General features: G+C 44.4%; 1 protein-coding gene across 1 annotated transcript in view; it reads left to right on the top strand.

The window, feature by feature from the left end:
• Nucleotides 1-2,045: 2,045 nt before the first annotated feature.
• Nucleotides 2,046-27,952, top strand: part of LOC139382935 (leucine-rich repeats and IQ motif containing 1) — a 48,994-nt gene continuing 23,087 nt past the window's right edge. The window contains exons 1-22 of the mRNA XM_071127213.1: nucleotides 2,046-2,174; nucleotides 2,337-2,439; nucleotides 2,595-2,707; nucleotides 2,801-2,909; nucleotides 3,055-3,275; nucleotides 3,372-3,449; nucleotides 3,607-4,680; nucleotides 6,409-6,561; nucleotides 10,291-10,441; nucleotides 11,873-12,066; nucleotides 15,742-15,869; nucleotides 16,992-17,065; nucleotides 17,687-17,780; nucleotides 21,407-21,592; nucleotides 23,198-23,710; nucleotides 24,055-24,247; nucleotides 25,094-25,219; nucleotides 25,849-25,956; nucleotides 26,708-26,841; nucleotides 27,028-27,124; nucleotides 27,293-27,309; nucleotides 27,498-27,586. Of these exons, the coding sequence (XP_070983314.1) occupies nucleotides 2,046-2,174; nucleotides 2,337-2,439; nucleotides 2,595-2,707; nucleotides 2,801-2,909; nucleotides 3,055-3,275; nucleotides 3,372-3,449; nucleotides 3,607-4,680; nucleotides 6,409-6,561; nucleotides 10,291-10,441; nucleotides 11,873-12,066; nucleotides 15,742-15,869; nucleotides 16,992-17,065; nucleotides 17,687-17,780; nucleotides 21,407-21,592; nucleotides 23,198-23,710; nucleotides 24,055-24,247; nucleotides 25,094-25,219; nucleotides 25,849-25,956; nucleotides 26,708-26,841; nucleotides 27,028-27,124; nucleotides 27,293-27,309; nucleotides 27,498-27,586 (4,084 nt within the window). The remainder of the gene's footprint in view (nucleotides 2,175-2,336; nucleotides 2,440-2,594; nucleotides 2,708-2,800; nucleotides 2,910-3,054; nucleotides 3,276-3,371; nucleotides 3,450-3,606; nucleotides 4,681-6,408; nucleotides 6,562-10,290; nucleotides 10,442-11,872; nucleotides 12,067-15,741; nucleotides 15,870-16,991; nucleotides 17,066-17,686; nucleotides 17,781-21,406; nucleotides 21,593-23,197; nucleotides 23,711-24,054; nucleotides 24,248-25,093; nucleotides 25,220-25,848; nucleotides 25,957-26,707; nucleotides 26,842-27,027; nucleotides 27,125-27,292; nucleotides 27,310-27,497; nucleotides 27,587-27,952) is intronic.

Below are 27,952 nucleotides of genomic sequence, written 5' to 3'. Positions count from 1 at the left end.
CCGCCATTGACTGCTGTAATCTGTTGTGTAAATTTGCAGCTTGGGCCTGTCTGGTTGCTGTCTGGGTTCTGTGCTCCCGGACAAAAGCGTCAGGACACCTTGCCTACTGACAAAGGGCCACACACCGCCGGGGCCTAATCAGAGTGGACAAGGCTTGCTGATGGGGCCTTTTTGAGCAATTGAACTTTGTCAATGCTTCTGAGGGGGACCTGATGGAACAGAGGGGCAGGCAGTTTGACTTCAACAACAAGGGCTCCGCTGAAAACTCTCCCTGTCAAATGCTGGGACTGAAGTGGTACCGTGATCCGTAATGACCTTTGTAATGCTCGTATACACACACACACGTACAAACACGTTTGGCAGTGTCACTGTTTGTTGACCTTTCAGACTGCATATACATATACTGAGTATATAAAACAATAAGAACAACTGCTCTTTCCATGACCTAGACTGACCAGGTGAATCCAGGTGAAAGCTATGATCCCGTATTGATGTCACTTGTTAAATCCACTTCGATCAGTGTAGATGAAGGTGAAGAGACAGGTTAAAGAAGGATTTCTAAGCCGTGAGGCAATTGAGACATGGATTGTGTATGTGTGCCATTCAGAGGGTGAATGGGCAAGACAAAAGATTTAAATGCCTTTGAACGGGGTATGGTAGTAGGTGCCAGGCACACCGGTTTGTGTCAAGAACTGCAATGCTGTTGGGTTTTTTCACACTCAACAGTTTCCTGTGTCTATCAAGAATGGTCCACTACCCAAAGGACATCCAGCCAACTTGACACAACTGTGGGAAGCATTGGAGTCAACATGGGCCAACATCTCTGTGGAGCACTTTCAATACCTTGTAGAGTCCATGCCCTGACGAATTGAGACTATTCTGAGGGCAAAAATGGGGGGTGCAACTCAATATTAGGAAGGTGTTCTTAAAGTTTTGTAGACTCAGAGTATAGACCACATTGTGTTTTTGGAGAGAATCTATGGAATTTGATGTTGGTTTTTCGAGGTAACATGATAAGGTGCATCTGGCGCCATTTAGCCATTGATGTTGCCCTTGAATTCTGGCAAGTCATGAGAGAAGACTCAATGACTTCTGAGTCCGAACACAAAAATGTGAGGACACAATGTTCTCCAGTGAAACACTGAACAAGGTGGCGGAAGTTGTAAAGTTCTGAAGTTCTGAGAGCCCCTGGGAATGGGTGTGGGAAAACCTGCGAGGGCTGCTCTGGAATCTCCTCAGAGAGACGGACTACAAGCGCTGCACTTTCCATGTGGGAAAGGTTCCGTTCCTTTGTCATCAGAAATGTCATTGTTGTACAGTAGGTTGCAGTCTGTGTTGTTGGCCACAACAGTACCTTCAACTTTGGAGAGCGAGAGAGATAGAGAGAGAGAGAGAGTGGGAAAAGACAGCACTTGCTTATGCAAGGCTATTCAATTCCAAAGAATGACATTTACTGTGATCTTGCATGATTGCAATGTACTTTCCCCACACGATTTACTGTAGTAGTAGGCTAAAGTTCTTTGAAACATAAAGGGAATGTTTGGACATTATGCCGTGCACATAGAAGAGAGAGTCACAGAAAATAGTTGTTTGTCATGTAAATTACTGAGGCCCCCCTCCAGCATAAAGCAATTATGTGTGCACTCTTTTCATTTGAGCCCAGTTACAAGTCTATGATTTGACGTAGCCTAACAATAAAACAAAGATACTGGTAACTAATGTTTTCCATTTTATCTGTACATGAAATGCAGAGAAATGGTATGTTGCCAAATGGCAAGTCAACACCCTACAGGGTTACGTTTGTCCTGAGTGGTGTTCCGTAGTGTTCTCCTCAGTTTCCATAGCGACCACAGTTCCATTTAGACGCGGATGGAATGATTTGACGTTCATGGTTAGAAAAATGGTTAGCAAAGTATACAAAACACAGACAAACACAGGTAAATTACCTCTTATTTTTCGTGGGAATAAAATGTAAGAGTTTTAAGTTTAAGTTTCATGCAGTGTTTCCTGCTCTTTTTCTGTTTCCTGAAGCTGCTAGCTAGACCATGGATGTCAGTCAAGAAGACCTGAGCAAACTGAGCATCAACAACTCCTCTGAGGATATTGAATTAGATCATTCTTATCAGGAAGATTTTTACTCATCTGCTGATGAAGATCATGCCGATGAAGATGATGTGAGTTGATTTATTATTAGTCAGAGAGAGTTTGTGTAGGCCTAATAATATCCATTGTCTAACGTTAGCCTGTTTGCACAATGTTTTTATACGACTTGTCAATGAATGTCTACTGGTTGCAAATGCATGTAAACCTAACTTTTCACCTTTCAATACCCCCAGGTTTCAGATAAAATCCCAGAATCAATGCTCAAATATTTTGAAGCCTCCGAGAACAGAGCAAGTCAGTTTGAAAAGCTCATCCTTGAGGACAATGAAGATGATGGTAGGAATGAGGACCTCTGGATAATGCATAGGCAACAGAAATATAGAAAATGCATGGATCATTTATTCATCAGTCAAGCTAGCTGCTGGCTACATGATGTCATACTATTGTTGTGTATATGTGACTCAATGTCTTTGTACATTGTCTGTTTTCAGATTCCAGAGCGGCTGAAGTGTATTCCATCATTTCAAGTTGTTCTGAAGACCTTTTAATGGAACTGGCCTCTGACTTAGGCCTACACGAGGACCCAGTGAAGTTAAAAGAACAAGTGAGTCTAGTTTAATAAGGCTTGTGTGCCCTAAAGTACTAGTGTTATGTAATTTGTGCTGGGACGTAGGCTAAACATGTTTGATTGATTTAGGTCATGTTAGAGATGGAGGATGAGAAGTTGAACACTATCCCCAACAAGGCCTGCCCTCACACTGTATCTGACAGTGACATTACAGACAGAGTGCCACATAACAGTGAGGGTATGTGTAGATTTCTGTGTGCGTGTGTGATATATATGCCCACTAGATGTCACCCTTGCCTCATTTAGTCCAGCCCTAAAAAATAAAAAAGGTGATATTCTTCAAACTAATGGAGCTGTGACCTGTGTCTTTCTGTTTGACACAGATGATATTGAATGTGATGCATATTTAAGGTCTGAAAAGCAACTCAGTTTGGAACTGAAAACTTTGGAGCGTAAGTTGAAAGAGGAGGATGAGAGGAGAATTGTGGAATACGAGGTGGAGCGAAAGAAGGAGCAGAATGAGCAGAGAGAAAAGGAGGAGGGGAGGAAACGCAGACAGAGAGACTTTGAGGAGGAGCTGAGGCAGATAGAAGAGGACAATAAGGTGAGATAGTTCATATCATCCCTTTCTCCCATTTCCCGTTTCTATGTTTTCCATAACTAAGAGTGACCAACTGAAGAAGTCATTGTCTGTCTGTAGCATCGCCCTACAGGCATGGAGGAGATGAGTGAAAGAGAGGCAGAAGAGAAGCTTCAACAAGAGTTTTTCAAACAGCAGGTGGGCCAGATTCAATCACATTTTTTTTTAGATGTGCAAACACTGAAACACTGGCAATGGAGAGGGGCTTGGTTGGAAGTGTTTTCAGAAGGGGCTCATCTTTCTTTTCAGTTTTTATTGGTTTAACTTCTCTCCTCCACTCTCCCACACTAACCAGGAGCTGATCAGCAGCCTCCAGAGACAGATGGAGGAGGAGAGGAGGGCCTTTGAGAAGGTGCAGGAGGAAAAGAGGAGGAAGACCCACCAGTCTCGATGCAGGGCGGCCATCACTATCCAGGCTGCCCTCAGAGGCGTCCTGGCACGCCGGTGGACCAGGGCTGAGCTCCACCGCAGAAGAGAGGAACAAAGAAGGTCTGAGGAGGAGAGGAACAGGAGGGAGGAGAGGTGGAGGAGGGAACAGGAGGAGCAGCGGCTGAAGCAGGAAAAGGAAAACAGAAGGAGAGAGTTGGAGGAGCAAGCGCTGAAGAGGAGGAGCTTAGAGTATGAGAGAGCCAAAGAAGAGGATCGAGTCCGTATGGAGAGAGAGAGACAGGATGAGGAGGACAGAAGAAAGAGGGAGGATCAGGAGAACAGAAAGGAGGGAGAGAGAAGAAAAGGGGAGGAGAAGAGAAAGAAGCATGAAGAAGAGGAGAAGAGAAAGAAAGAAGAGGAGAAGAGAAGGAAAGAAGAGGAGAAGAGAAAGAAGGAGGAGAGGAGGGAGAAGGAGGAGCAGATTAGGGAGGAGAAAGACAAGCAAGAAAGGGAGGAGGAGCGGAGAAAAAGACTGGATGAGGATGAAAAGGAGAATGAAAGGAAAAGCAAGGAGGAGGAAGAGATTAGGATGGAATCAGATGAGAGGAAACCAAAGAGCCTGCAAAAGCTGGGGACAGGAATAGTGAAGGAGGAAAGTCAAAACCCGAGTGAGGAAAAAGCCAGAGAGGAGAAATCATCCGCCACTGAATGTTCCCCCACTGCCAGCTCTCCCCCCATTGACCCCAGCACCTCAGCCCCTCAGTCTGCCTTTGAGCGTATGAGTGTATCTCTACCAGAGCAGACGGAGCAGAGGAGACTGGCCTGGATGAGGGACTGCACTTCCTGGTCCAAACTCTCCCTGCAGAATAAGAGGAAGCAGCAGCAGGGGGTCAGGACCCAGAGGAGGAGGGGGGCGAGGAGGGCCGCTGAGGGGAGCGGTTTACCCCTCCTCTGCCCAGAAACACTCCTTCAGTCTGGGGCCTGGAACTCCCCTCAGGAGGTAACCTGCATGATACGATCTACAATGTGATACTCTTTATTTCAGGGGTCAGTAACAGGCAGCCTGCAGGGCAAAACAGTCCCGCAAGTGATTTTTTTTGTTGTTGACTAAAATCACCAGGAATTAAGAAAAACATTTGTATAAATTAGGAAATCTGTTCCAAACTATGCCCAGGAATAAAACAATTATATGTGTGGCCCGTTTCAGGAAACTAGGCGTATGGCGTGGGTCACTACTTCACAGGAGAGCCATTTGAACATAAACTTTTTTTTAAATCAAAATGTTTTTTGGGGGGCAGATATGATTTCTCGACCATGTGAACTTTCATGTGCCTTAATAACAAACTTGTATGACTTTTGTAAATATGAATGACATTGTTAAATTACGAGCCTAGTTAGCCATGATTGGCTGAGATAATGAGTGGGCTGGACATGCCGAGAGATGAGTTTGGATTGGTCTGCCATATAGCATGCTTCTGTCTATTTGAGCTGGTCAGTATGTGTAGGGTAATCCTGTCTAACACGGCTTTTCATTTTTTTTTGCGTGTATTAAAACTTAACAAAAGACTCCAGTATGCAAGTATCCATTTCAATAGAACGTCACTGAAACAACTGTTTCAGAGTACTCTCGTCTGAGTGTGCCAGAGCAGAATAACTGACAAATTTACGAACGCTCGACGCCCGTTGAATATGGCCGGTCTCAGTAAACGTTGGCAAAAAAAAGCATAATTAATTGTTGCCAGCAGTACAGTTGCAGTCACCAACGCTCTGGATAGCATAAAAAAGCCTAACCAGCTCTGCTAGGGCTAGTAAAATGGTCAGAATGAGCTATTCCCTCATTTGTGTCTGGAAGTAGCTAGCATGCTAGCAAACGTTAGCCAGTTAGCTTGGGTGCTTGACTGCTGTTGTTAGGTCAGAACGCTCGGATCAACCCTACTCCTGGGCCAGATCGTCCAGGGTGCACTCTGAAAGCTCAGAGAGTGAAAAACCCTCTGAATTTACAAATGGACAGTCTGACAATGCTCTGAGTTTACGAATGCCCAGAGCGCACTCTGAGCACACAATTTAGGAACACACCTGTAGTATAAACTAGCCTTTAGTCATGAATTCTTTGGTTGTTTAATACATGGCCTCACATGTTAATCCTTAAAAAGCTGGGTGGGGCTAAAGCTTAATAGGGTTTGGAACGATGCTGAATGTAGACAAAGAAGAGCTCTCGCTTAGGTGTACCAAAACATTCAAGGGACATTTTCTCAAAAGTGAGGTTACAAGTTGATCAACTTTCAAAGCAGAATTACTTTCCCTTTGTTCCTCAACTGTAGTGTATGATATACCATTTTCTAGCTCTGAGTCTCCACCTTTATCCAATGTAAAAAACACAATAAAAAATGTTGCTACATAAGACAGAATCAAGCCGGTTGGTCACATATGCGATCGTGTCTTAATGTAATCAAGGTATGAATTTCGTTGAATCTAGTTGCCTACCCCTGCTTTATTTCATAAAGGTTTTTCCAGAAAAATAAGTGATGTATAAGTTGTGCTTGATTTAGCTTTTAACACTAAAGGTATTACACTAGACTACAAGTAGGATATTTGAAAGTATTGGACCTAGATGCATTTGACCCATGTCTGCAAAACAGTCAATCAGACACATTCAAATAACCAACAAACCAACCATAACAAAACCAAAAGCAATATTTCACTGACTGGGCTCTACCTTCCAATGCAGGTGACCACAGTTGTTCTGGAGGATCTCCCTGGCTGTAGCCTCTCTACTTTGTCCCAATGCCCCAGACTGCAGACCCTCACCATGAGACGCTGTGGCCTTAAATCCCTGGAGGGCCTCAGTCAATGCACAGAGCTTCGCTACATCGATGTACAGGTAAATACACCACCATTTACATGTGAGGTAAGCTGTACATAAATGGTTTATCTAGCCAAATCTGGTGCAATGGAATGTTGTACATGGTCCCTGACAAATAAACAAATGAACAAATAGTACTATGGTAATGACACTGAAAGCCAGACAATTGGAAAGCATGGAAAATTCCCGAAAATTATGTCACGGCTTTAGAAGCTTCTGATAGGCTAATTGACATCATTTGAGTCAATTGGAGGTGTACCTGTGGATGTATTTCAAGGCCTACCTACAAACTCAGTGCCTCTTTGCTTGACATCATGGGAAAATCAAAAGAAATCAGCCAAGACCTCAGAAAATAAATTGTAGACCTCCATAAGTCTGGTTCATCGTTGGGAGCAATTTCCAAACGCCTGAAGGTGCCACGTTCATCTGTTCAAACAATAGTACGCAAGTATAAACACCATGAGACCACTCAGCCGTCATACCACTCATAAAGGAGACGCGTTCTGTCTCCTAGAGATGAACGTACCTCGGTGCGAAAAGTGCAAATCAATCCCAGAACAACAGCAAAGGACCTTCTGAAGATGCTGGAGGAAATGGGTACAAAAGTATTTATATCCACAGTAAAACGAGTCCTATATCGACATAACCTGAAAGGCCGCTCAGCAAGGAAGAAGCCACTACTCCAAAACCCCCATAAAAAAGCCAGACTACGGTTTGCAACTGCACATTATTATTATTATTATTATTATTATTATACCTTTATTTCAACAAGGAACACAGACTGAGACCAAGGTCTCTTTTACAGCTGGGCCCTGCGTATGCATGTTTACACATACAGTTTAGGTACAATGATTAATGTGGACAAAGATCGTACTTTTTGGAGAAATGTCCTCTGGTCTGATGAAACAAAAATAGAACCGTTTGGCCATAATGACCATCGTTGTGTTTGGAGGAAAAAGGAGGAGGCTTGCAAGCCAAAAAACACCATGCCAACCGTGAAACACAGGGGTGGCAGCATCATGTTGTGGGGGTGCTTTGCTGCAGGAGGGACTGGTGCACTTCACAAAATAGATGGCATGAGGAAGGAAAATGATGTGGATATATTGAAGCAACATCTCAAGACATCAGTCAGGAAGTTGAAACTTGGTCGCCCAAATGGACAATGACCCTAAGCATACTTCCAAAGTTGTGGAAAAATGGCTTAAGGACAACAAAGTGAAGGTATTGGAGTGGCCATCACAAAGCCCTGACCTCAATCCTATAGAAAATTTGTTGGCAGAACTGAAAAAGAGTGTGCGAGCAAGGAGGCCTACGAACCTGATTCAGGTACACCAGCTCTGTCAGGAGGAATGGGCCAAAATTCACCCAACTTATTGTGGGAAGCTTGTGGAACCTGAAACGTTTGACCCAAGTTAAACAATTGAAAGGCAATGCTAACAAATACTAATTGAGTATATGTAAAGTTCTGACCCACTGGGAATATGATGAAAGAAATATAAGCTGAAATAAATTATTCTGACATTTCACATTCTTAAAATAAAGTGGTGATCGTAATGACCTAAAACAGAGCATTTTTACTAGGATTAAATATCAGGAATTGTGAAAACTGAGTTTAAATGTATTTGGCTAAGGTATATGTAAACTTCTGACTTTAACTGTATATCTATCTACACTGCTCAAAAAAATAAAGGGAACACTAAAATAACACATCCTAGATCTGAATGAATGAAATATTCTTATTAAATACTTTTTTCTTTATATAGTTGAATGTGCTGACAACAAAATCACACAAAAATTATTAATGGAAATCAAATTTATCAACCCATGGAGGTCTGGATTTGGAGTCACACTCAAAATTAAAGTGGAAAACCACACTACAGGCTGATCCAACTTTGATGTAATGTCCTTAAAACAAGTTAAAATGAGGCTCAGTAGTGTGTGTGGCCTCCACATGCCTGTATGACCTCCCTACAACGCCTGGGCATGCTCCTAATGAGGTGGCGGATGGTCTCCTGAGGGATCTCCTCCCATACCTGGACTAAAGCATCCGCCAATTCCTGGACAGTCTGTGGTGCAACATGGCGGCGTTGGTGGATGGAGCGTGGACATGATGTCCCAGATGCGCTCAATTGGATTCAGGTCTGGGGAACGGGCGGGCCAGTCCATAGCATCAATGCCTTCCTCTTGCAGGAACTGCTGACACACTCCAGCCACATGAGGTCTAGCATTGTCTTGCATTAGGAGGAACCCAGGGCCAACCACACCAGCATAGGGTCTCACAAGGGGTCTGAGGATCTCATCTCGGTACCTAATGGCAGTCAGGCTACCTCTGGCGAGCACATGGAGGGCTGTGCGCCCCCCCAAAGAAATGCCACCCCACACCATGACTGACCCACCGCCAAACCGGTCATGCTGGAGGACGTTCTCCACGGCGTCTCCAGACTCTGTCACGTGCTCAGTGTGAACCTGCTTTCATCTGTGAAGAGCACAGGGCGCCAGTTGCGAATTTGCCAGTCTTGGTGTTCTCTGGCAAATGCCAAACGTCCTGCACGGTGTTGGGCTGTAAGCACAACCCCCACCTGTGGACGTTGGGCCCTCATACCACCCTCATGGAGTCTGTTTCTGACCGTTTGAGCAGACACATGCACATTTGTGGCCTGCTGGAGGTAATTTTGCAGGGCTCTGTTAGTGCTCCTCCTTGCACAAAGGCGGAGGTAGCGGTCCTGCTGCTGAGTTGTTGCCCTCCTACGGCCTCCTCCACGTCTCCTGATGTACTGGTCTGTCTCCTGGTAGCGCCTCCATGCTCTGGACACTACGCTGACAGACACAGCAAACCTTCTTGCCACAGCTCGCATTGATGTCCCATCCTGGATGAGCTGCACTACCTGAGCCACTTGTGTGGGTTGTAGATTCCGTCTCATGCTACCACTAGAGTGAAAGCACCGCCAGCATTCAAAAGTGACCAAAACATCAGCCAGGAAGCATAGGAACTGAGAAGTGGTCTGTGGTCCCCACCTGTAAAACCACTCCTTTATTGGAGGTGTCTTGCTAATTGCCTATAATTTCCACCTGTTGTCTATTCCATTTGCACAACAGCATGTGAAATTTATTGTCAAACAGTGTTGCTTCCTAAGTGGACAGTTTGATTTCACAGAAGTGTGATTGACTTGGAGTTACATTGTGTTGTTTAAGTGTTCCCTTTATTTTTTTGAGCAGTGTATATGTCTGACAAGTTGGCTGGATGTCCTTTGGGTGGCAGACCATTCTTGATACACACGGGAAACTGTTGAGCGTGAAAGTCCCAGCAGCATTGCAGTTCTTTACACAAACCGGTGCACCTGGCACCTACTACCATACCCCGTTCAAAGTCACTTAAATATTTTGTCTTGTCCATTCACCCTCTGAATGGCACACATACACAATTTATGTCTCATTTGACTCAAGGCTTAAAAATCCTTCTTTAACCTGTCTCTTCACCTTCATCTACACTGATTTGTAGTGGATTTAACAAGTGACATCAATAAGGGATCATTGCTTTTACCTGGATTCACCTGGTCATTGAAAGAGCAGGTGTTCATAATGTTTTCTACACTCAGCGTATGTGTTACATAGTATATTTTAGCTACATAGTATTATATACACACAACACTGCATACTGTCTCTCACAGTGATCAAATCAGCATGTAAAAGTATAAAATCCTTGGTATTTGAAAACTCAGACATATTTTGATTGTTATGTCTGTATAGGACAACTTAATCACGTTTGTGGACTGTGAGAATCTGGCTAACCTCCAAGTTCTTCGACTTGGCCGGAACCGTCTGACATCCATCCATGGTCTGGCTGGTGCTGTGGATCTGGACGTTCTGGAGCTCTCGCACAACTCCATCACCCGCATCGGTAAGCTGAGGTCAGGTCCCCATCGCATCGGTAAGCTGAGGTCAGGTCCCCATCGCATCGGTAAGCTGAGGTCAGGTCCCCACTGCATCGGTAAGCTGAGGTCAGGTCCCCATCGCATCGGTAAGCTGAGGTCAGGTCCCCACTGCATCAGTAAGCTGAGGTCAGGTCCCCATCGCATCGGTAAGCTGAGGTCAGGTCCCCATCGCATCGGTAAGCTGAGGTCAGGTCCCCATCGCATCGGTAAGCTGAGGTCAGGTCCCCATCGCATCGGTAAGCTGAGCTCAGGTCCCCACTGCATCAGTAAGCTGAGGTCAGGTCCCCACTGCATCAGTAAGCTGAGCTCAGGTCCCCACTGCATCAGTAAGCTGAGGTCAGGTCCCCACTGCATCAGTAAGCTGAGGTCAGGTCCCCACCGCATCAGTAAGCTGAGCTCAGGTCCCCACTGCATCAGTAAGCTGAGGTCAGGTCACCACTGCATCAGTAAGCTGAGGTCAGGTCCCCATCGCATCCGTAAGCTGAGCTCAGGTCCCCATCGCATCGGTAAGCTGAGCTCAGGTCCCCATCGCATCAGTAAGCTGAGCTCAGGTCCCCACCGCATCAGTAAGCAGAGCTCAGGTCCCCATCGCATCAGTAAGCTGAGGTCAGGTCCCCACTGCATCGGTAAGCTGAGCTCAGGTCCCCATCGCATCCGTAAGCAGAGCTCAGGTCCCCATCGCATCCGTAAGCAGAGCTCAGGTCCCCATCGCATCCGTAAGCAGAGCTCAGGTCCCCATCGCATCCGTAAGCAGAGCTCAGGTCCCCATCGCATCCGTAAGCAGAGCTCAGGTCCCCATCGCATCAGTAAACTGAGCTCATAGATGTCCTATACAGAGTGTGGAAAACTCAGTGTGAATTTTGAATTTTTATCAGCACATCAGACAATGATTAAAAGGCAAGGATGGAAATCAACAGACTGTGCAGCCTTCCAGATGTGTGGTTTGACTCACACCCCTGCCTGCTCTACAGTTACAGTGTACTTCATGGCTAGTTGTAACCACTGCTATCCACTAGGGAGCAGTGTACCTCTTCTTTTAATCCCCTGCTCAGTATATATTGAAATGTGACTTAGTTACTGTGAATAACAGACCAGGAGCCAGGCCTCAAGTCATGAATAGATATTAACTGCCTGAGAAGACCGTGAATGTTTTTTTATTGACAGTTTAGCTTTGAAAGTTACTAAAACGGTAACCTTGGCCACACACTGAAATTAGATCTTCTTTGGTTCATTTGAATCCTACTTCAACCCCTCACAGTTCCACAATCTGATTTTGTTCTACCCCATAACTCTTTGGGTATGCAAATGAAGCATGCAATTATCTACTACTTTACATACTGAAACATACTAATGTAAGGAAAATTCTTTGTCTTTATTTTTCTTCTTCTCCTATAAAGGTGGTCTGGAGCCATTGAAGAGGCTGCAGAAGTTATTGTTGGACCACAACCAGCTGATCAGTACTAGAGGACTGAGAGAGGTGTACACGCTGCTACACCTGGACTTGTCTCACAACCATCTGTCCAGTGTAGAGGGCCTGGACAACTGTGCTCTGCTCAACACCCTGGACCTGACAGGAAACAATCTCACTGAGGTAAAATACATAGTCAGTGTACCATGTAGGCCTAACTACCAGGAAAGTAATAGATTAAACTAATTAAAGTGCTACCGACATTAATCCTGCATGATGGATTATAAGGAAAAATATCAGCAGCACCTGTAGTACCTGTTAGCAGCACCAATAGTATCTGTTAGCAGCACCAGTAGTATCCAACACCAGCACCAATAGTATCTATCAGCAGCACCAGTAGTACCTGTTAGCAGACCAGTAGTATCCAAAAGCAGCACCAATAGTATCTATCAGCAGCACCAATAGTATCTATCAGCAGCACCAGTAGTACCTGTTAGCAGCACCAGTAGTATCCAAAAGCAGCACCATTAGTATCTATCAGCAACACTAATAGTATCTATCATCAACACTAATAGTATCTGTTAGCAGCACCAGTAGTATCCAACAGCAGCACCAATAGTATCCAACAGCAGCACCAATAGTATCCAACAGCAGCACCAGTAGTATCCAACAGCAGCACCAATAGTATCCAACAGCAGCACCAGTAGTATCCAACAGCAGCACCAATAGTATCCAACAGCAGCACCAATAGTATCTATCAGCAGCACCAATAGTATATATCAGCAGCACAAGTAGTGCCTGTCAGCAGCACCAATGGTATATGTTAGCAGCACCAATAGTATCTATCAGCAGCACCAGTAGTGCCTGTCAGCAGCACCAGTAGTACCTGTAAGTAGCACCAATGGTATCTATCAGCAGCACCAATAGTACCTGTCAGCAGCACCAATAGTATCTATCAGCAGCACCAGTAGTACTTGCCAGAAGCACCAGTAGTGCCTGTCAGCAGCACCAATGGTATCTATCAGCAGCACCAATAGTATCTATCAGCAGCACCAGTAGTACTTGCCAGAAGCACCAGTAGTGCCTGTCAGCAGCACCAATGGTATCTATCAGCAGCACCAATAGTATCTGTCAGAAGCACCAGTAGTGCCTGTCAGCATCACCAGTAGTACCTGTCAGCAGCACCAATGGTATCTATCAGCAGCACCACTAGTACCTGTCAGCAGCACCAATAGTATCTATCAGCAGCACCAGTAGTGCCTGTCAGCAGCACCAGTAGTATCTATCAGTAGCACCAGTAGTTCCTGTCAGCAGCACCAGTAGTACCTGTTAGCAGCACCAATAGTATCTATCAGCAGCACCAGTAGTGCCTGTCAGCAGCACCAGTAGTATCTATCAGTAGCACCAGTAGTTCCTGTCAGCAGCACCAGTAGTACCTGTTAGCAGCACCAATAGTATCTATCAGCAGCACCAGTAGTGCCTGTCAGCAGCACCAGTAGTATCTATCAGCAGCACCAGTAGTTCTTGTCAGCAGCACCAATAGTATCTAATAGCAGCACCAGTAGTGCCTGTCAGCAGCACCATTAGTGCCTGACAGCAGCACCAATAGTATCTATCAGCAGCACCAGTTGTACCTGTCAGAAGCACCAGTAGTGCCTGTCAGCATCACCAGTAGTACCTGTCAGCAGCACCAATGGTATCTATCAGCAGCACCAATAGTACCTGTCAGCAGCACCAGTAGTACCTGTTAGCAGCACAAATAGTATCTATCAGCAGCACCAGTAGTACCTGTCAGCAGCACCAATAGTATCTATCAGCAGCACCAGTTGTACCTGTCAGAAGCACCAGTAGTGCCTGTCAGCATCACCAGTAGTACCTGTCAGCAGCACCAATGGTATCTATCAGCAGCACCAGTAGTGCCTGACAGCAGCACCAATTGTACCTATCAGCAGCACCAGTAGTGCCTGTCAGCAGCACCAGTAGTACCTTTCAGCAGCACCAATTGTACCTATCAGCAGCACCAGTAGTGCCTGTCAGCAGCACCAGTAGTGCCTGTCAGCAGAACCAGTAGTACCTGTCAGCAGCACCAGTAGTACCTGTCAGCAGCACCAGTAGCTACAGTGGCAAAAACCCTTTGGAATTATCTGGATTTCTGCATAAATGAGTCATAAAATTTGATTTGATCTTCATCTAAGTCACAACAATAGACAAACACGGTCTGCTTAAACTAATAACACACAAACAAGTATACGTTTTTCATGTCTTTATTGAACACACCATGTAAACATTCACAGTGTTGGTGGGAAAAGTATGTGAACCCTTGGATTTAATAACTGGTTGACCCTTCTTTGGCAGCAATAACCTCAACCAAACGTTTTCTGTAGTTGCGGATCAGACCTGCACAACGGTCAGGAGGAATTTTGGACCATTCATCTTTACAAAACTGTTTCAGTCCAGCAATATTCTTACGATGTCTGGTGTGAACCGCTCTCGAGGTCATGCCACAGCATTTTAAATCGGGTTGAGGTCAGGACTGGGCCACTCCAGAAGGCGTATTTTCTTCTGTTGAGGCCATTCTGTTGTTGATTTATCTCTGTGTTTTGGGTCGTTGTCCTGTTGCATCACCCAACTTCTGTTGAGCTTCAATTGGCGGACAGATAGCCTTACATTCTCCTGCAAATTGTCTTGATAAACTTGGAAATTCATTTTTCCGTTGATGATAGCAAGCTGTCCAGGCCCTTAGGCAGCAAAGCAGCCCCAAACCATGATGCTCCCTCCACCATACTTTACAGTTGGGATGATGTTTTGATGTTGGTGTGCTGTGCCATTTTTTTCTCTACAAATAGTGTTGTGTGTTGCTTCCAAACAACTCAACTTTAGTTTAATCTGTCCACAGAATATTTTGCCAGATGAGCTGTAGAACATCCAGGTGCTCTTTTGTGAACTTCAGACGTGCGCCAATGTTTTTTTTGGACAGCAGTGGCTTCTTCCGTGGTGTCCTTCCATGAACACCATTCTTGTTTAGTGTTTTACGTACTGTAGACTCGTCAACAGAGATGTTACCATGTTCCAGAGATTTCTGTAAGTCTTCAGCTGACACTCTAGGATTCTTCTTAACCTCATTGAGCATTATGCACTGTGCTCTTTCAGTCATCTTTGCAGGACAGCAATTCCTAGGGAGAGTAGCAACAGTGCTGAACTTTTTCCATTTATAGACAATTTGTCTTACCGTGGACAGATGAACATCAAGGCTTTTAGAGATACTTTTGTAACCCTTTCCAGCTTTATGCAAATCAAAAATTCTTAATCTTAGGTCTTCTGAGATCTCTTTTGTTTGAGGCATGGTTCACATCAGGCAATGCTTCTTGTGAATAGCAAACTCAAATTTTGTGAGTGTTTATTATAGGACAGGGCAGCTCTAACCAACATCTCCAATCTCGTCTCATTGATTGGACTCCAGGTTAGCTGACTCCTGACTCCAATTATCTTTTGGAAAAGTCATTAGACTAGGGGTTCACATACTTTTTCCAACCTACACTGTGAATGTTTAAATTATGTATTCAATATGGACATGAAAAATACAATAATTTGTTCAAGCAGACTGTGTTTGTCTATTGTTGTGACTAAGATGAAGATCAGATCAAATGTTATGACTCATTTATGCAGAAATCCAGGTAATTCCAAAGGGTTCACATACTTTTTATTGCCACTGTAGGTAAACTCACTCTATCACTCTCTCTTTCTCTTTTTCTGTCTCTCATTCTTTCTTTATCTTTCTCTGTCTCTCTGTGTCTCTCTCCTTATCTCTCTCGCTGTCGGTCTCTCTACCTCCCTCCTGCCCCTTTCTCTTTCCCCCAGCTACCCAGTCTGAGGAACCAGGTCCTCCTGGTGGAGCTCCATCTGGAGGACAACAGCATCTCCTCACTGGAGGGCCTGACAGCCTGCTGGCTCCCCCTGATGCAGCTCCTCTCTGGGGCCCAAAACAGGTAACATCACATGGCATTCCATCTGATGCCATTGTTATGTTTTGTGTTGTGTTGTGTAACTATATGTATGCTGCTCTCTTAAAAAAAAAAAAAAGGTTATTTAAATCTCAATGTGACTTCTATGGTTGAATAAAGGATTTAAAAAAAAAATCCAGTGTATCCAATGCCAATGACTAGGCCAGTTTAAAATGTACTAGCTACATGTAAGTAATTCAGTGTTTGTGATAACATTTGTAAGATTTAATAAGAAAACCAATGTAATGTTGCTGAATGATTGGTAAATACACTGTAAAGGGCTTGCCATGAATTTAACAGTATCTTGCAGGCAGCTCGGTGGCAAGTAAATTTCGGTATTTCATATTACAGTGCACCCACTATAATATAAATACGGTATCAAAGCAAGTACTCTGTAATGATACACAGTACAATATTGTAAAATTGACTGTAATATACTGTAAAAAAAAAAAAGTAACTGCTATCGTAATCGGAATGAATTAATTGATGAATGATTGAAATTCATTGAGATGAGGGGTTTGTATTTCACAGTATTTTACTGTAATTGGGCTAGGTAAAGTGTTTACACATTACAGTACATTAATGAATATTTTGTGTTTTATATCATTTGCACATCTAGAGGCCTTAACAAAAGCTTCCAAACTGGCAGCGACTACAGAGCAACACAGACCTGAAGGACATGGCAAAATGCTCAACCATTTAAGTTTTAGGTCTTGATGCCACTCAAATCTGTCCCCTGTACATTTTAAATGTCATGGGGCACTATAACCACATAGGAGTTAAATTGGTACAGCATTCTCACTCATGGGTGCACAAATATAGGCTCTTACAAGGCACGCCTCAAAACATGTTAATGAGACAGAAACAGCAATACCATTCACCCACTAATGGTCAAAAGGTTTTTGGCGCTCCAAAGATACTGTTTTCTGTGGGATGGAATTACAGTACCATTCGAAATACAGCACTTTTCCCAAAATGCACTATAATATACAGTATGCTGAAGTAACAAGTTATTTTTTTTACTGTTGATAATACCTAAAAGGACTGTATAAATTACAGTATTCCATTACAGTGTATTGCATGTATTTTCTAATTTGTGTTTTGCAGTATAACACAACTGCCATCACTGTGTCATTTTGTGTCACTGGAGAAGCTGGACATCAGAGACAACTGCCTCTTAGGTAATGGTTTATTATTTTTTTAAATGTAACTTTTGATGTCCCAAAAACTTTTGATCCAAATATTTCAGTTGTCATGTTGTTATTTCATTTACATACTGTAGTTTCATGGTGTTATTTCATTTACATACTGTAGTTTCATGTTGTTATTTCATTTACATACTGTAGTTTCATGCTATTCCATTCATATTATTTTGCTATGTGCCTCTCTATGTGAGTGAGAGGGAGCATTTTAAGTGTGGATCTATGGTAATACCTATGTCTACGATATGCATAATGTCACACATCTGGGGAATGCGATGCACCTCCATCCAGTAAATGTCAGGGGATCCAGCAGTAGATAAAGATACAGTCTCCATAACAAGATCAGGTACCAGCGATAGTGATATATAGACAGGGAAAACTATAAGCTCAGGCCTCTGCTGCTCTGCCTCTGTGCAATGTAAAACCATAAGCTCAGGCCTCTGCTGCTCTGCCTCTGTGCGATGTAAAACCATAAGCTCAGGCCTCTGCTGCTCTGCCTCTGTGCGATGTAAAACCACAAGCTCAGGCCTCTGCTGCTCTGCCTCTGTGCGATGTAAAACCATAAGCTCAGGCCTTTGCTGCTCTGCCTGACTGTTGTAGAGCTGCAGAACCTGTGTGAGAGTCTGCAGGGATGTCCACTCCTCCGAGAGGTCCATCTCACTGGGAATCCCCTTCAGCAAGAGTCCATGTGGAGGTAGGGCAAGCCCAATGAGAAACACAAAATATGTGAATATGTATGAGCGACAAGCCCTGGGTTGCATGCACCCGTGGGAGAAAGCAATGTTGTCATACACACATCACCTTATACGGTAACACTGTACTTGGACGCTGCATCATAACAGGTACATAACAGTGGAGGCCGTTGAGGGGAGAACGGCTCATAATAATGGCCGTAACGGAGCATATGGACTGGCATCAAACATCTGGAAACCATGTGTTTGATGTATTTGATACCATTCCACTAATTCTGCTCCAGTCATTACCACAAATCGTTCTCCCCAATTAACGCTCCACCAATCTCCTGTGGTACATACAATACATTCCCAGTCATCAACATTGCAACGATTAGTTGAAAAATGTAATTAAAATGGTTTTAAAATGGCTGTGTAGAGAGACAGACACAATTAACTTCTCTAGCTTTGTCCTGGAATATCCCTGCTGGGGCGGATGTGAGAAGTTAGGTTACATACCAACTGGAATACCAAGTCACTGCCATTTCATATAATCCCTCCTGTCGCAGAACGTGAGCCCAGTCTGGAGGAGGATGTTGGCTGTGGTGACTAAGGTAGAATAATCATTCCACCAGAACACAAGTGCTTCCTGTCCACATCCCAGGATTAGCCTAGCAATCTGGGAATGCTATTGGATTAGCCAACGTGCCAGCGTTATCCGCACCGCGCACCGCGCAACCTCTGTAGCACTGAGTGTCAGTAGTTCCCAAAATATTTATTCAACGGAAAAATCTATTAAGTATTCAATATCAATTTGCTCATTCACTTACAGCGCCAAAACATTTTCCTCATGTACATTTAAGTGGGGGGTCCAAATGAGTTGATATGAAAAATGTGTGCTAGCTAGAGCACTTAACTTCAATTACCGGTAGTCTAGCTAGATTTCATCGTTTCGGCATTACACGTGGTCATTAGTGGTCTTAACAGTTTATGACCGACAAACCATGCATAACTTTTATGAAGTGTGAAATTACAAATATTTTTTTTAACATTTTAAGGTCCGTCTAGTCATAGCATTAGCCTAAAAGATGATGCCTGGATCTCTCAAGAACTGTTACGACAGGATTTAATAATACCAGTAGCCTACTACCCTTACCTCGCCCAAGTCATGTAAAAAACGTGCCACTGAGCACTTAAAAGAACCACGATTAACACACTTATTTTTCACTACCTCTACTGTATATCTGAATAGTTATTCTAATCAACCAGTAGTAGTACTGTACACCACATTATGCATTCTATCTACATACATTTTTGCAGTCAGCACCCACCCAGACATATGGGTTTCTATTACCTGGGGTGCCCCACCGTTAGCCGCAATGGAGAATAAATATTCCCAATGAACTTTACCTAACCTCCAATGCCAACAGTGGAATTAGCCCCCTGTATTTCCCCACTCTCCCCCTGGCCCTTTCATCCCAGTCCAGCGATAACACCGACTCAACTAAAGCACCAAATGGAGATTGCTAAGAAATACACTTCCAGCAGCCCTGAGCCAGGAGAAGAAGATAGCCCTCTGCCTGATTAATCAGACCTCTTTTAAAAGCCTGTGTTTTCAAGGAAGTCTTCACTAAATTAAATATATAGAACCAGGTTGGTTTAGGTTCGAAACGGAGAGAGACAAAGACGGATAGGATGGAGGGAAGGACGCAGCTGGAGAGCCTAGCTAGGACCAGGATGGAACATTGTATTGTTAGAGAGAGAAGGAGCTGCATGTCCACGGCTCTGGGCTCCGCTTAATAAATACATTTATTCAAATGAGCCAAGAAGGTCAAATTGTTCAGCATTCTGACATATTTTAAGCTAATTTCCTGAGTTCTTTCATTTGAACCTTGTACGTTAAACACAAATAACCAATGGCACGTAATTGCAAAGCATGTCTTTTTCCACCCAAAAACATTTAACCATGAAAGGCATTGTGTATGCCCACCTCACGTCAATGAGCTCATGTGAGGATCAAGGCTTTATTATGGTTTATGCTTTGTTACAAGAGGGTCCGGTCGGCCAGACGACAAGCCTGTAGGGCTGGAATCTAATCCTTGTTTGTGTGTGTGTGTGTGTGAGAGAGAGAGAGATATGAGAGTGTGAGAGAGAGAGAGTGAGAGAAAGAGAGGGGTGAGGTGGGGCTCATCAAAACCCCATTACTCTGACAGGGTACTGCACAACCTGTGACCTAGAGTCATGTTTGTGGCACAGTACAGGTAGTTCAGAGGGTTCTTGCCCCAACATCATTCTTAAGGATCTTTTAAGCCAGATTTACGCCTGATGTTGATAAACTAAACTAAAGGCTCTCATCCTTTTGGCACATTTTGTATTGGATTTAGGCTCATATTGACAAAAACAGCGCCTGTGGTAAAATGACCAGAAGCAAATACTAACCAAACATTTATTGTGAACATAAATTGCTTTAGCTTAGTAGTAGTTGTTGTTTATAAGTACACTTTCACATTTAAACATTTCATAAAGACTAATAATTACAGATTAGTTACAGATAAAGATTTGTCATATCACAGAAAACATTCATACTGTATAAATTTACTCTTTTTGTAAATTGTCACGGCTCAGTAATACTGTATGCGTTTCCTAATGTGTTTCTTTCTACATTTTCACATTGGCATCAATCGACCACATTTGGCCATGCAGTTTGCTTTGGAGACCATTTTCTCTGCTGGCAAATTTTTTGGGATTCCTCAGCTTGCACATCCTTAGCCTCAGGCCGGTGTTACCTCTCTCTCCCATAGACACACAGCTCAGCAGCCATCCCCCTCACAGCACAGCCAGGCCACCATCAGCTGCTTCAGCTTAAGGGGTGCATCCCAAATGGCACCCTATTCCCTATGTAGTGCACTACTTTTGACCAGTGCACTACATAGGGAATAGGGTGCCATTTGGGATACATTGGATACAACTTAAGTCACTCACTCTTTTAGTGGTTGAGAAAAAAAGGAAAATAACAACAAAAACAAAGAAAACCAGAGCCTGAAGCCCAGTCTTTAGTCTCAAAGTCTTTCATCTGCAGCTCAACATGTCATCACATTCTTCTGCTTTGAGAAAATCAAGACTCTAACCAAACTTCTTGTTTCGCATGGAGGAAAATGGCTTTGATTCTGCTGGGCCTGAAATGTCAAACTCGTTTTAGGATTTTATCCCTGTTCGCTCTCTCAAGGTGGTGTATCTACTCTGCCTAAGGACTTCTCTGACAAACTGTTGGATACAACAAGCCGAGGCTCTCCACTGGCACATCATAGTACACTTTAGACATCCGAGTTGGGGGAAAATCAATTTGAACTGAAAATGGGTTGACCCTTTACATTTTTTATATGGAGAGCACTTTACATGACAGGGCCTAAAACGTATGTGTTTATTACATTGGAGTTAAATGCTGGTATAGTTACTGTGTTGAGATTTTTAAAATACATTTACTGACTGCAATTGTCACCCTAAATAGTTGTAGACTTTTTTGAGTATTGGCCCTGAGTATAGGCCCTGACTTTTTGAAATGCTACCAAGTAGCATGAACCCTAGTATGGTATTCTATAGCCTCCAGCAATGATCTTTATTGATTAACCCACCATGTTATCTTCCACAGGTCCAGTCTGCAGAGGGCTGTGCCGGGTCTACAGGCCATAGACGGGCAGCCTGTCGGCTCCTCTCCAGCGCTCCCTGGCCCTGGTCTAGTCACGGCCCTGCTGCCTCAGAACAGCTTTCTAGCCTTCTGTCAGGCACAGCTCCAGCAGCTCCACACACTGCAGCACAGCCACACGGCACAACTCAGGTTCATGCAGCTTACTACAGACTCTCGTCAGCTTTTCTGCTGGACAGCTCAGCTTACACATATGCTGTAGGATAGCAACATCATACAGACAAACTCTAACCTGCATATTAGTATTATTAGCATAACTGATGCACAGGGTGTCCAAAGCTGAAAGGCAATGTTTAGCTGTTTTTGTAAGTAGTTTGAGGACACTAGTCTTAACTAACACCCCTAAACAGACCAGACCACCAACATATAGACCAGTGGTCAACCCTCAGCTCATCTTTCTGACCTCACCATAATTATGTTTCACAAAAGATGAAACGCAGTGGTGTCTAGTAGTATGGGTGAGACCAAGGAGTCCCATGGCTCGGGGGGGACCACAGTGCGCTCCTCTCCACCCCTGTCCATGCTCCATGCACCCCCTCTGGGCGTTGGACAATGGGCCTTTCTGGGGGCAGGGTAGGGACCACCGCAGCCAGTTAACCCCTGGCTCAAGTCTCGACCCAGGGCCAGACAAGGTCTAGAGAGGTGAAGAGTCTGGCTGTGGCTCAGGCCTGTCTAGTAAAGCTGGTAAAATGATGTAGACATCCTGGGGTTTACCCTGCTGTGTAAAGTTTTACAACACTGCCGAGAGAAATTAAAGGTATTTCATCTGAAATGTCCTTACTTTCTCTATAAGTTTCTATGTGTATGGACAGTGTATCTGTAGTGTTACATTGCCGTCCTCATTTCACATAGTGTAAATGGGGTCGAAGTACCTTTCTCAATGAATCCCAGTTAGTTTCCATTAAAATGTATCATTCCAGTTCCATCATGTGCTTGAACTGCTGTAGCTAGTAGCCCCAGGACAGCAGGTATTTGACTTCCCCTCATATAACTGCCCTCCACACGTCCCATTTCACTCTGCCAAAACAATATGAACTTCATTGTTTAATAGCATAAATTATTATTTATCCAACCTTAAATGGGACTTTTAAGATACAAAACAGTGTATATTTTCTCCCTTACCGACTATTCACTGTTGTCCTTTGCTGTTATACACTCTCCCCTCGACCCTGTGGTGAACTGACAGGTACGAGGAGGAGAAATCGAGGTCACTGTCTATATGGTCACCCTCTTTACCCCCCTTCTAGCTGAATAGCAGGGGCATTGTGAAGGCAAGGCTTGTTCAGGCTAGTGGGCAGGCCGTGTAGGTTCGTATACTGTGTACCCAGTAGCCATGAGGAGCCCTGAGGGTCTTAGATAGATTGGGGGAAGCGGATCCAAGCGTTGCTAATAGACTCGTTAAGTTTCCATTGAGGTGGCTTTGTACCAACTTAATCCCCTCTATGAAAGAGACATTATATGGGATTACAGAACTGACACCCATAGACCCTCTGTGAAGGCAAGCCTGTTGCAGACCAAAAGTAAGCCATTTTTTCAATGCAGATACAAGGTGATCAAATATGAAAAAGGTGTTGTTGTTTTTGTAGGTATTCATCAGACATTTGTATCTACGTTAGCCATTGCTTATCTAGTAGGCCTCGTATGAGAGAGGACGGAATGTATGTTACACAACCTAGAACAACATCCAATGTTATGTGATCTTCATATGAACGTGTGCATATGTTTGTGTGTGCGCAGCAGTGCTCTCCCTCCCCTGGATGCTCTGAGGCTCTCCCTCCAGCTCCATGATGAAGCTGTACAGCTGGCTGAGGAGCACAGATACGCTCACGAATATGGAGACACCAGCATCACCGACAAACAAGATGACAGTCACAGGAGTGACACCGCCAGGGTTAGCAGGATCCCTGCCGAAAAGTTTGATGTAGAGGGTATGGACAGACATGGTGGTGTCATGAACAGGAAGCAACCTGAAAATAAGTCCTGTGGAAGTGGAAACACAAACACCTGGCCACATGTGGTTCCCCTCATCAGCCCAGCCAATGACAACAGTGAAAAGCAGCCTCACCCCCCAGCATACAGATCATTCAGCAGTCTAGGGACTGTGTCCACTAGGCCCGAGTTGAAGCCAGCAACGCCAGCTAGTTACACAAGTTCCAGCTCTACCTTCTCAGAGGAAAAAACGTCCCATGCCACTGCCAAGCCCAGCAGTTCACCCTTCCCCAAAGCTCACATCAAGCTGGACCTCAAAAAGTAAAGTGTTCCCTCACTCAGTTTCTCTACTTTTATTAGTTTCTGCCAATGAGCATTTGTCATCATTAGAATGTCCTCCAGTTGATCGATGTTGAACATCATATTCACTCTGACACACAGTCATCATTAAGAAGGCTGTATCTTTGATATAAGCTTGTTCGAGACAGGCTGGATTCCTCTTCTGGAGTCTCTGCAAGCCAGATGTTTGGACAGAAATAAATGTGTGTTCTGCATCCTAAATGGCAACCTAGGGAATAGGGTGCTATTTCAGACGCACCCATGGTCAAAGAGATTGAGGGTATGATATCATTATGTATCTCTTTTTGTGTCTTTTTTCGGAGCAGCATGGCAGCTGTGGTGATCCAGTGCCACTGGAGAGGACACAGAGGACGTCAGAGGATCCAGCTGCGTCCACCTCCAGGAGAGGAGCAAGGAGGAAGAAGAGGAAGAGAGAGGGGAAGAGTAGACACAGGACCCAGCCATACTGGGTCAGAGCAGAGCCGTCTGGAACCAGATTACGCTGCCACTGCCATCCAGGTAAGTCAGGGTCACAGGAAACTTTTAGTGACTTCCTGGAACTCATAACTATTAGACTGGCCATGCTGACAGGTTTTTGAAACGGTTCTATGGAAATACATGACTGTCTACTCAGAAATCGTTGTCTTGCTTCGATCAATACAACAAATAGATAGCTTGAGTTGATCAGTTTTTATAGAAATGTAATTTCTCATTTGTCATAGAGGTCCAGTAACATGTTTCTGAGAATATATATTTTTTATTAATAATAAAGACATCATATGTCCAGATCTTAAATTATATTGAGGCTTAATTTGGTTATCGTATGATTCAATAAATCAAACATTCTACCTGACACTTCTCTTGAAATGTCCCCTCTCCTCTCTCTCCCCTTTTCTCCTCCTCTCCCCTCTCTCTCTCTCCCCTTTTCTCCTCCTCTCCCATCCCTCTCTCTCCCTCTCTCTCTCTCTCTCTCTCTCTCCCCTTTTCTCCTCCTCTCCCATCCCTCTCTCCCCTCTCTCTTTCTCTCTCTCCCTCTGTACTTGATGGGCCCTTGAGGAGTCTTTGGCAGTGGGGGGATAAAATGATTAATCAAATTCCAGAGATTTGCAGTAGTGGGAGCGGTGAGGATTCCAGATTCCAGCACCGCTCACTTTGTGAAGTCATCCCTTTGGGAATTCTGAGGATTTAGAACCCTCGCTGGCGCTCCATTTGTCTCCTAGCGCCCAAGTCACATAGAGTTCAAACAGCAGATCACTCAGCAATTAAACAGAGGTTAACATGTTTTATCTTCCTAATGGGATAACACACAATATTTAACTTTCTCTGTGATTCATGGCTCTTCCTCTGGTACCTTCGTTCCTCCAGGCGGTTTGGAGAGGCTTCACCCTGAGGAGGAGGCTGGCTGCTGCTCTGGCCCAGGCTCGGGGCTTCAACCCCGGGGATCACGAGGCCTTCGAGGAGGTGAACGTGGATGAATTTGTCTTTGATGAGGTAGGCAGTAGGTACAAACTTTACAGACTGACTCTCTCTGGGTTGACTGGTCTGAACCTCAACCCCCCTATCAAGTTGACCTTGCCCCCCAGAAAAATGGAGAGAGGCACGTTTCCCCTTTCCCCTAGTCCTCTCACTCATCTACTCGGCTATTCCCTGGGGATTAGGATTATTAAAGAACACTGCCCATTATACTGAGGCCAGGGGAAACTGGAAGATTCTACATGATAAATGGCATTTTAGCTCTTCTTTCATCATCCACAAGTTCACTTGCCCTCTGTCCTCTTCAAATGCCATCCACTTGAGAATGTGTCTATGTAGTGTGTGTGTGTGTGTGTGTGTGTGTGTGTGTGTGTGTGTGTGTGTGTGTGTGTGTGTGTGTGTGTGTGTGTGTGTGTGTGTGTGTGTGTGTGTTTGTTCGCGTGTGTGCGTGCATGCGTGAAGCACTCATCTCAAATATTGAAACATAACAAAACCTCTATCACATGATGATCTGCTGTTTACTTTAAAGTCACTTCCCCACCAAACCCTTGGAGGGAATAGAAAAACCTTGATGTCTAGTGCAGTAGTCTGTTAATGTTGTTGTGTCACGCTAAAGGTGATTCTCATCTCCTTTGGCTTGTAAATAGATGGCACTAGAGAGAGACTGGATGATGACTTCGCTGCTGTCTGACGATTCACCTCCCAAAACCCTCCTTCATCCTCCTCCGTTCCCAGACCAGCTGCTTGGTCCAAAGGTAACACACAGCACTGAACCCCCACCCCCAAAAAAGAAAAAAGTCCTCCAGGACCCACCACAGCTCACACTGATTAATCCTCAAATGTATTACCTTGAAAAACACAATTACTTTTAGGAGGCCTGAAATACCCTATGCATCAACAGCAGATGTCATTTTTCACACGAGCCAGGGCCCTTTTTCTTTCCTTAGATATCTCTCCCTGGCTCTTTGCTTTGGATGAGTGTTGCAGGCAGGACTCACCTTAGCTAGCCGCTCTGCTTGGCGCTCGCTGAAGAGGGGCAGCTGCCTCCACGCCAGCCAGGCCTTAAAGTTTTAACATTAGCTAACGTGATCTCCAAAGGGGTGGATAAACTATTTCAACACTTTACCACTTCGACAGAGAGGAGGGAGAGGGTTTTAAAAAAGACTACTTAAGTTGTGACTTTGACTTTAGGGTCTTCTGGGAATGGAAACGCTGGATCTTAATGTACCCTCTGTAATTCCTATTCTCATTTAGACTATTTAGAAAAGGGCAAACTTCTGGAAGGTTGTGTTTTAGGTGTTCGACCCTCACATTTCCTGTTAATTAGGGGAAGCACTGGGATTGCTCCCATAGTGCCAGGGTCAATAATAGTCTGTTCTTCATGATTAGCTGACGATCACTCCTTTTACCATTACAAAACATTAAGAACACCTGAACACATTTCTTCTTTGATATAATGCTACAGTACATGATAACAACCTTCTCTCTTCTGACTGTGTATTTCAGCGTCCTCTGAATCTTCCAAATGCCAACCAGCAGACCAGCCCACCTGTTCTTCTGTGGAAGCCCAAGCAGGCCTGGATGGGTGGGGAGAGAGCAGAGCCTGCTGAGCATAGAGTTTCCCTTGACAGCATCAGCAGGTAGGAAACTGATTGAGCCATCATGGCTGACACATTTTAATCTAGGTAGTTCTCACAAAGCCAACATGGATGCCACAAGTGAAGGCTTGCTTCCTTACTAATCACCAATGAAAGTGCCTTCATAAACTATTGTTTCCAAATAGGATCAAGATTGAGAGTGTGTTTTTTTCCTCCAATTTATTTCAGAACTAAATCTCCTGTCTCTGCGTCAGGGCTCAGTGGTCTTTCTGAGAGATCTCCTGCTTCTGTGTCAGGGCTCAGTGGTCTTTCTGAGAGATCTCCTGCTTCTGTGTCAGGGCTCGGTGGTCTTTCTGAGAGATCTCCTGCTTCTGTGTCAGGGCTCGGTGGTCTTTCTGAGAGATCTCCTGCTTCTGTGTCAGGGCTCGGTGGTCTTTCTGAGAGATCTCCTGCTTCTGTGTCAGGGCTCAGTGGTCTTTCTGAGAGATCAGAGAAGATTCTGGAGGAGTGGTAAGTAGAGTTGCAAAGAGGGGGAATATTTTGGGTACATTTCTGCCAAATTTAGAACAAAATCCCCAACTCTGTCCTGTATGCTGTACCCTAATGGGACAAAAGCTGTTTGTCACTGTCAGTGTGTGAGTGTTGTAGTGAGGATGTTTTAGATTCAGCGTGTGACATGTGTGTCATTGTCTCCCCAGGGGGTTCAGAGACAGCCACACTGCTCTGATGATGCTGAAGAGAGCTCAGAAGATGAAGTCTAAGAAGCAGAGGCAGAGAAAACTATTGGGTCTGCATAAATCTGTTGAAGTTTATTTAAATTTGGAACCTATTTACTATTTAAAGATGTTCAACTGGCTTGAGCAACTATTACTGAACCAAACCCCCCTAGAACCTACCTCATCTAGGCTCTCCTTTCTCCTCTATTTTTTTTAACTATATTGCCACGCTAGCAGCATTGAGCCTTTCCTGCTTGTGTATGTTAATCAGCTGTAACAGACAGCAGAGGTAACAGAGGTCTGGCCCTGTCATCTCCTATTGGCCCCAGTCAGAGAGCCCTTACAGGAAATTAACCAAACCAACTGGTGGCTTTCCCTTCCCTTAGTTCCAACCAACCAGACGCTCTCTCCGAGCCATCGTCCCGGAGACGGTTTTC

Source organism: Oncorhynchus clarkii, chromosome 2 (assembly GCF_045791955.1).
Source record: "Oncorhynchus clarkii lewisi isolate Uvic-CL-2024 chromosome 2, UVic_Ocla_1.0, whole genome shotgun sequence".
NCBI classification, from domain to species: Eukaryota; Metazoa; Chordata; class Actinopteri; order Salmoniformes; family Salmonidae; genus Oncorhynchus; species Oncorhynchus clarkii.
The sequence above is the reverse complement of the archived record's forward strand: the minus strand, read 5'-3'. Positions and strand labels throughout refer to the sequence as shown.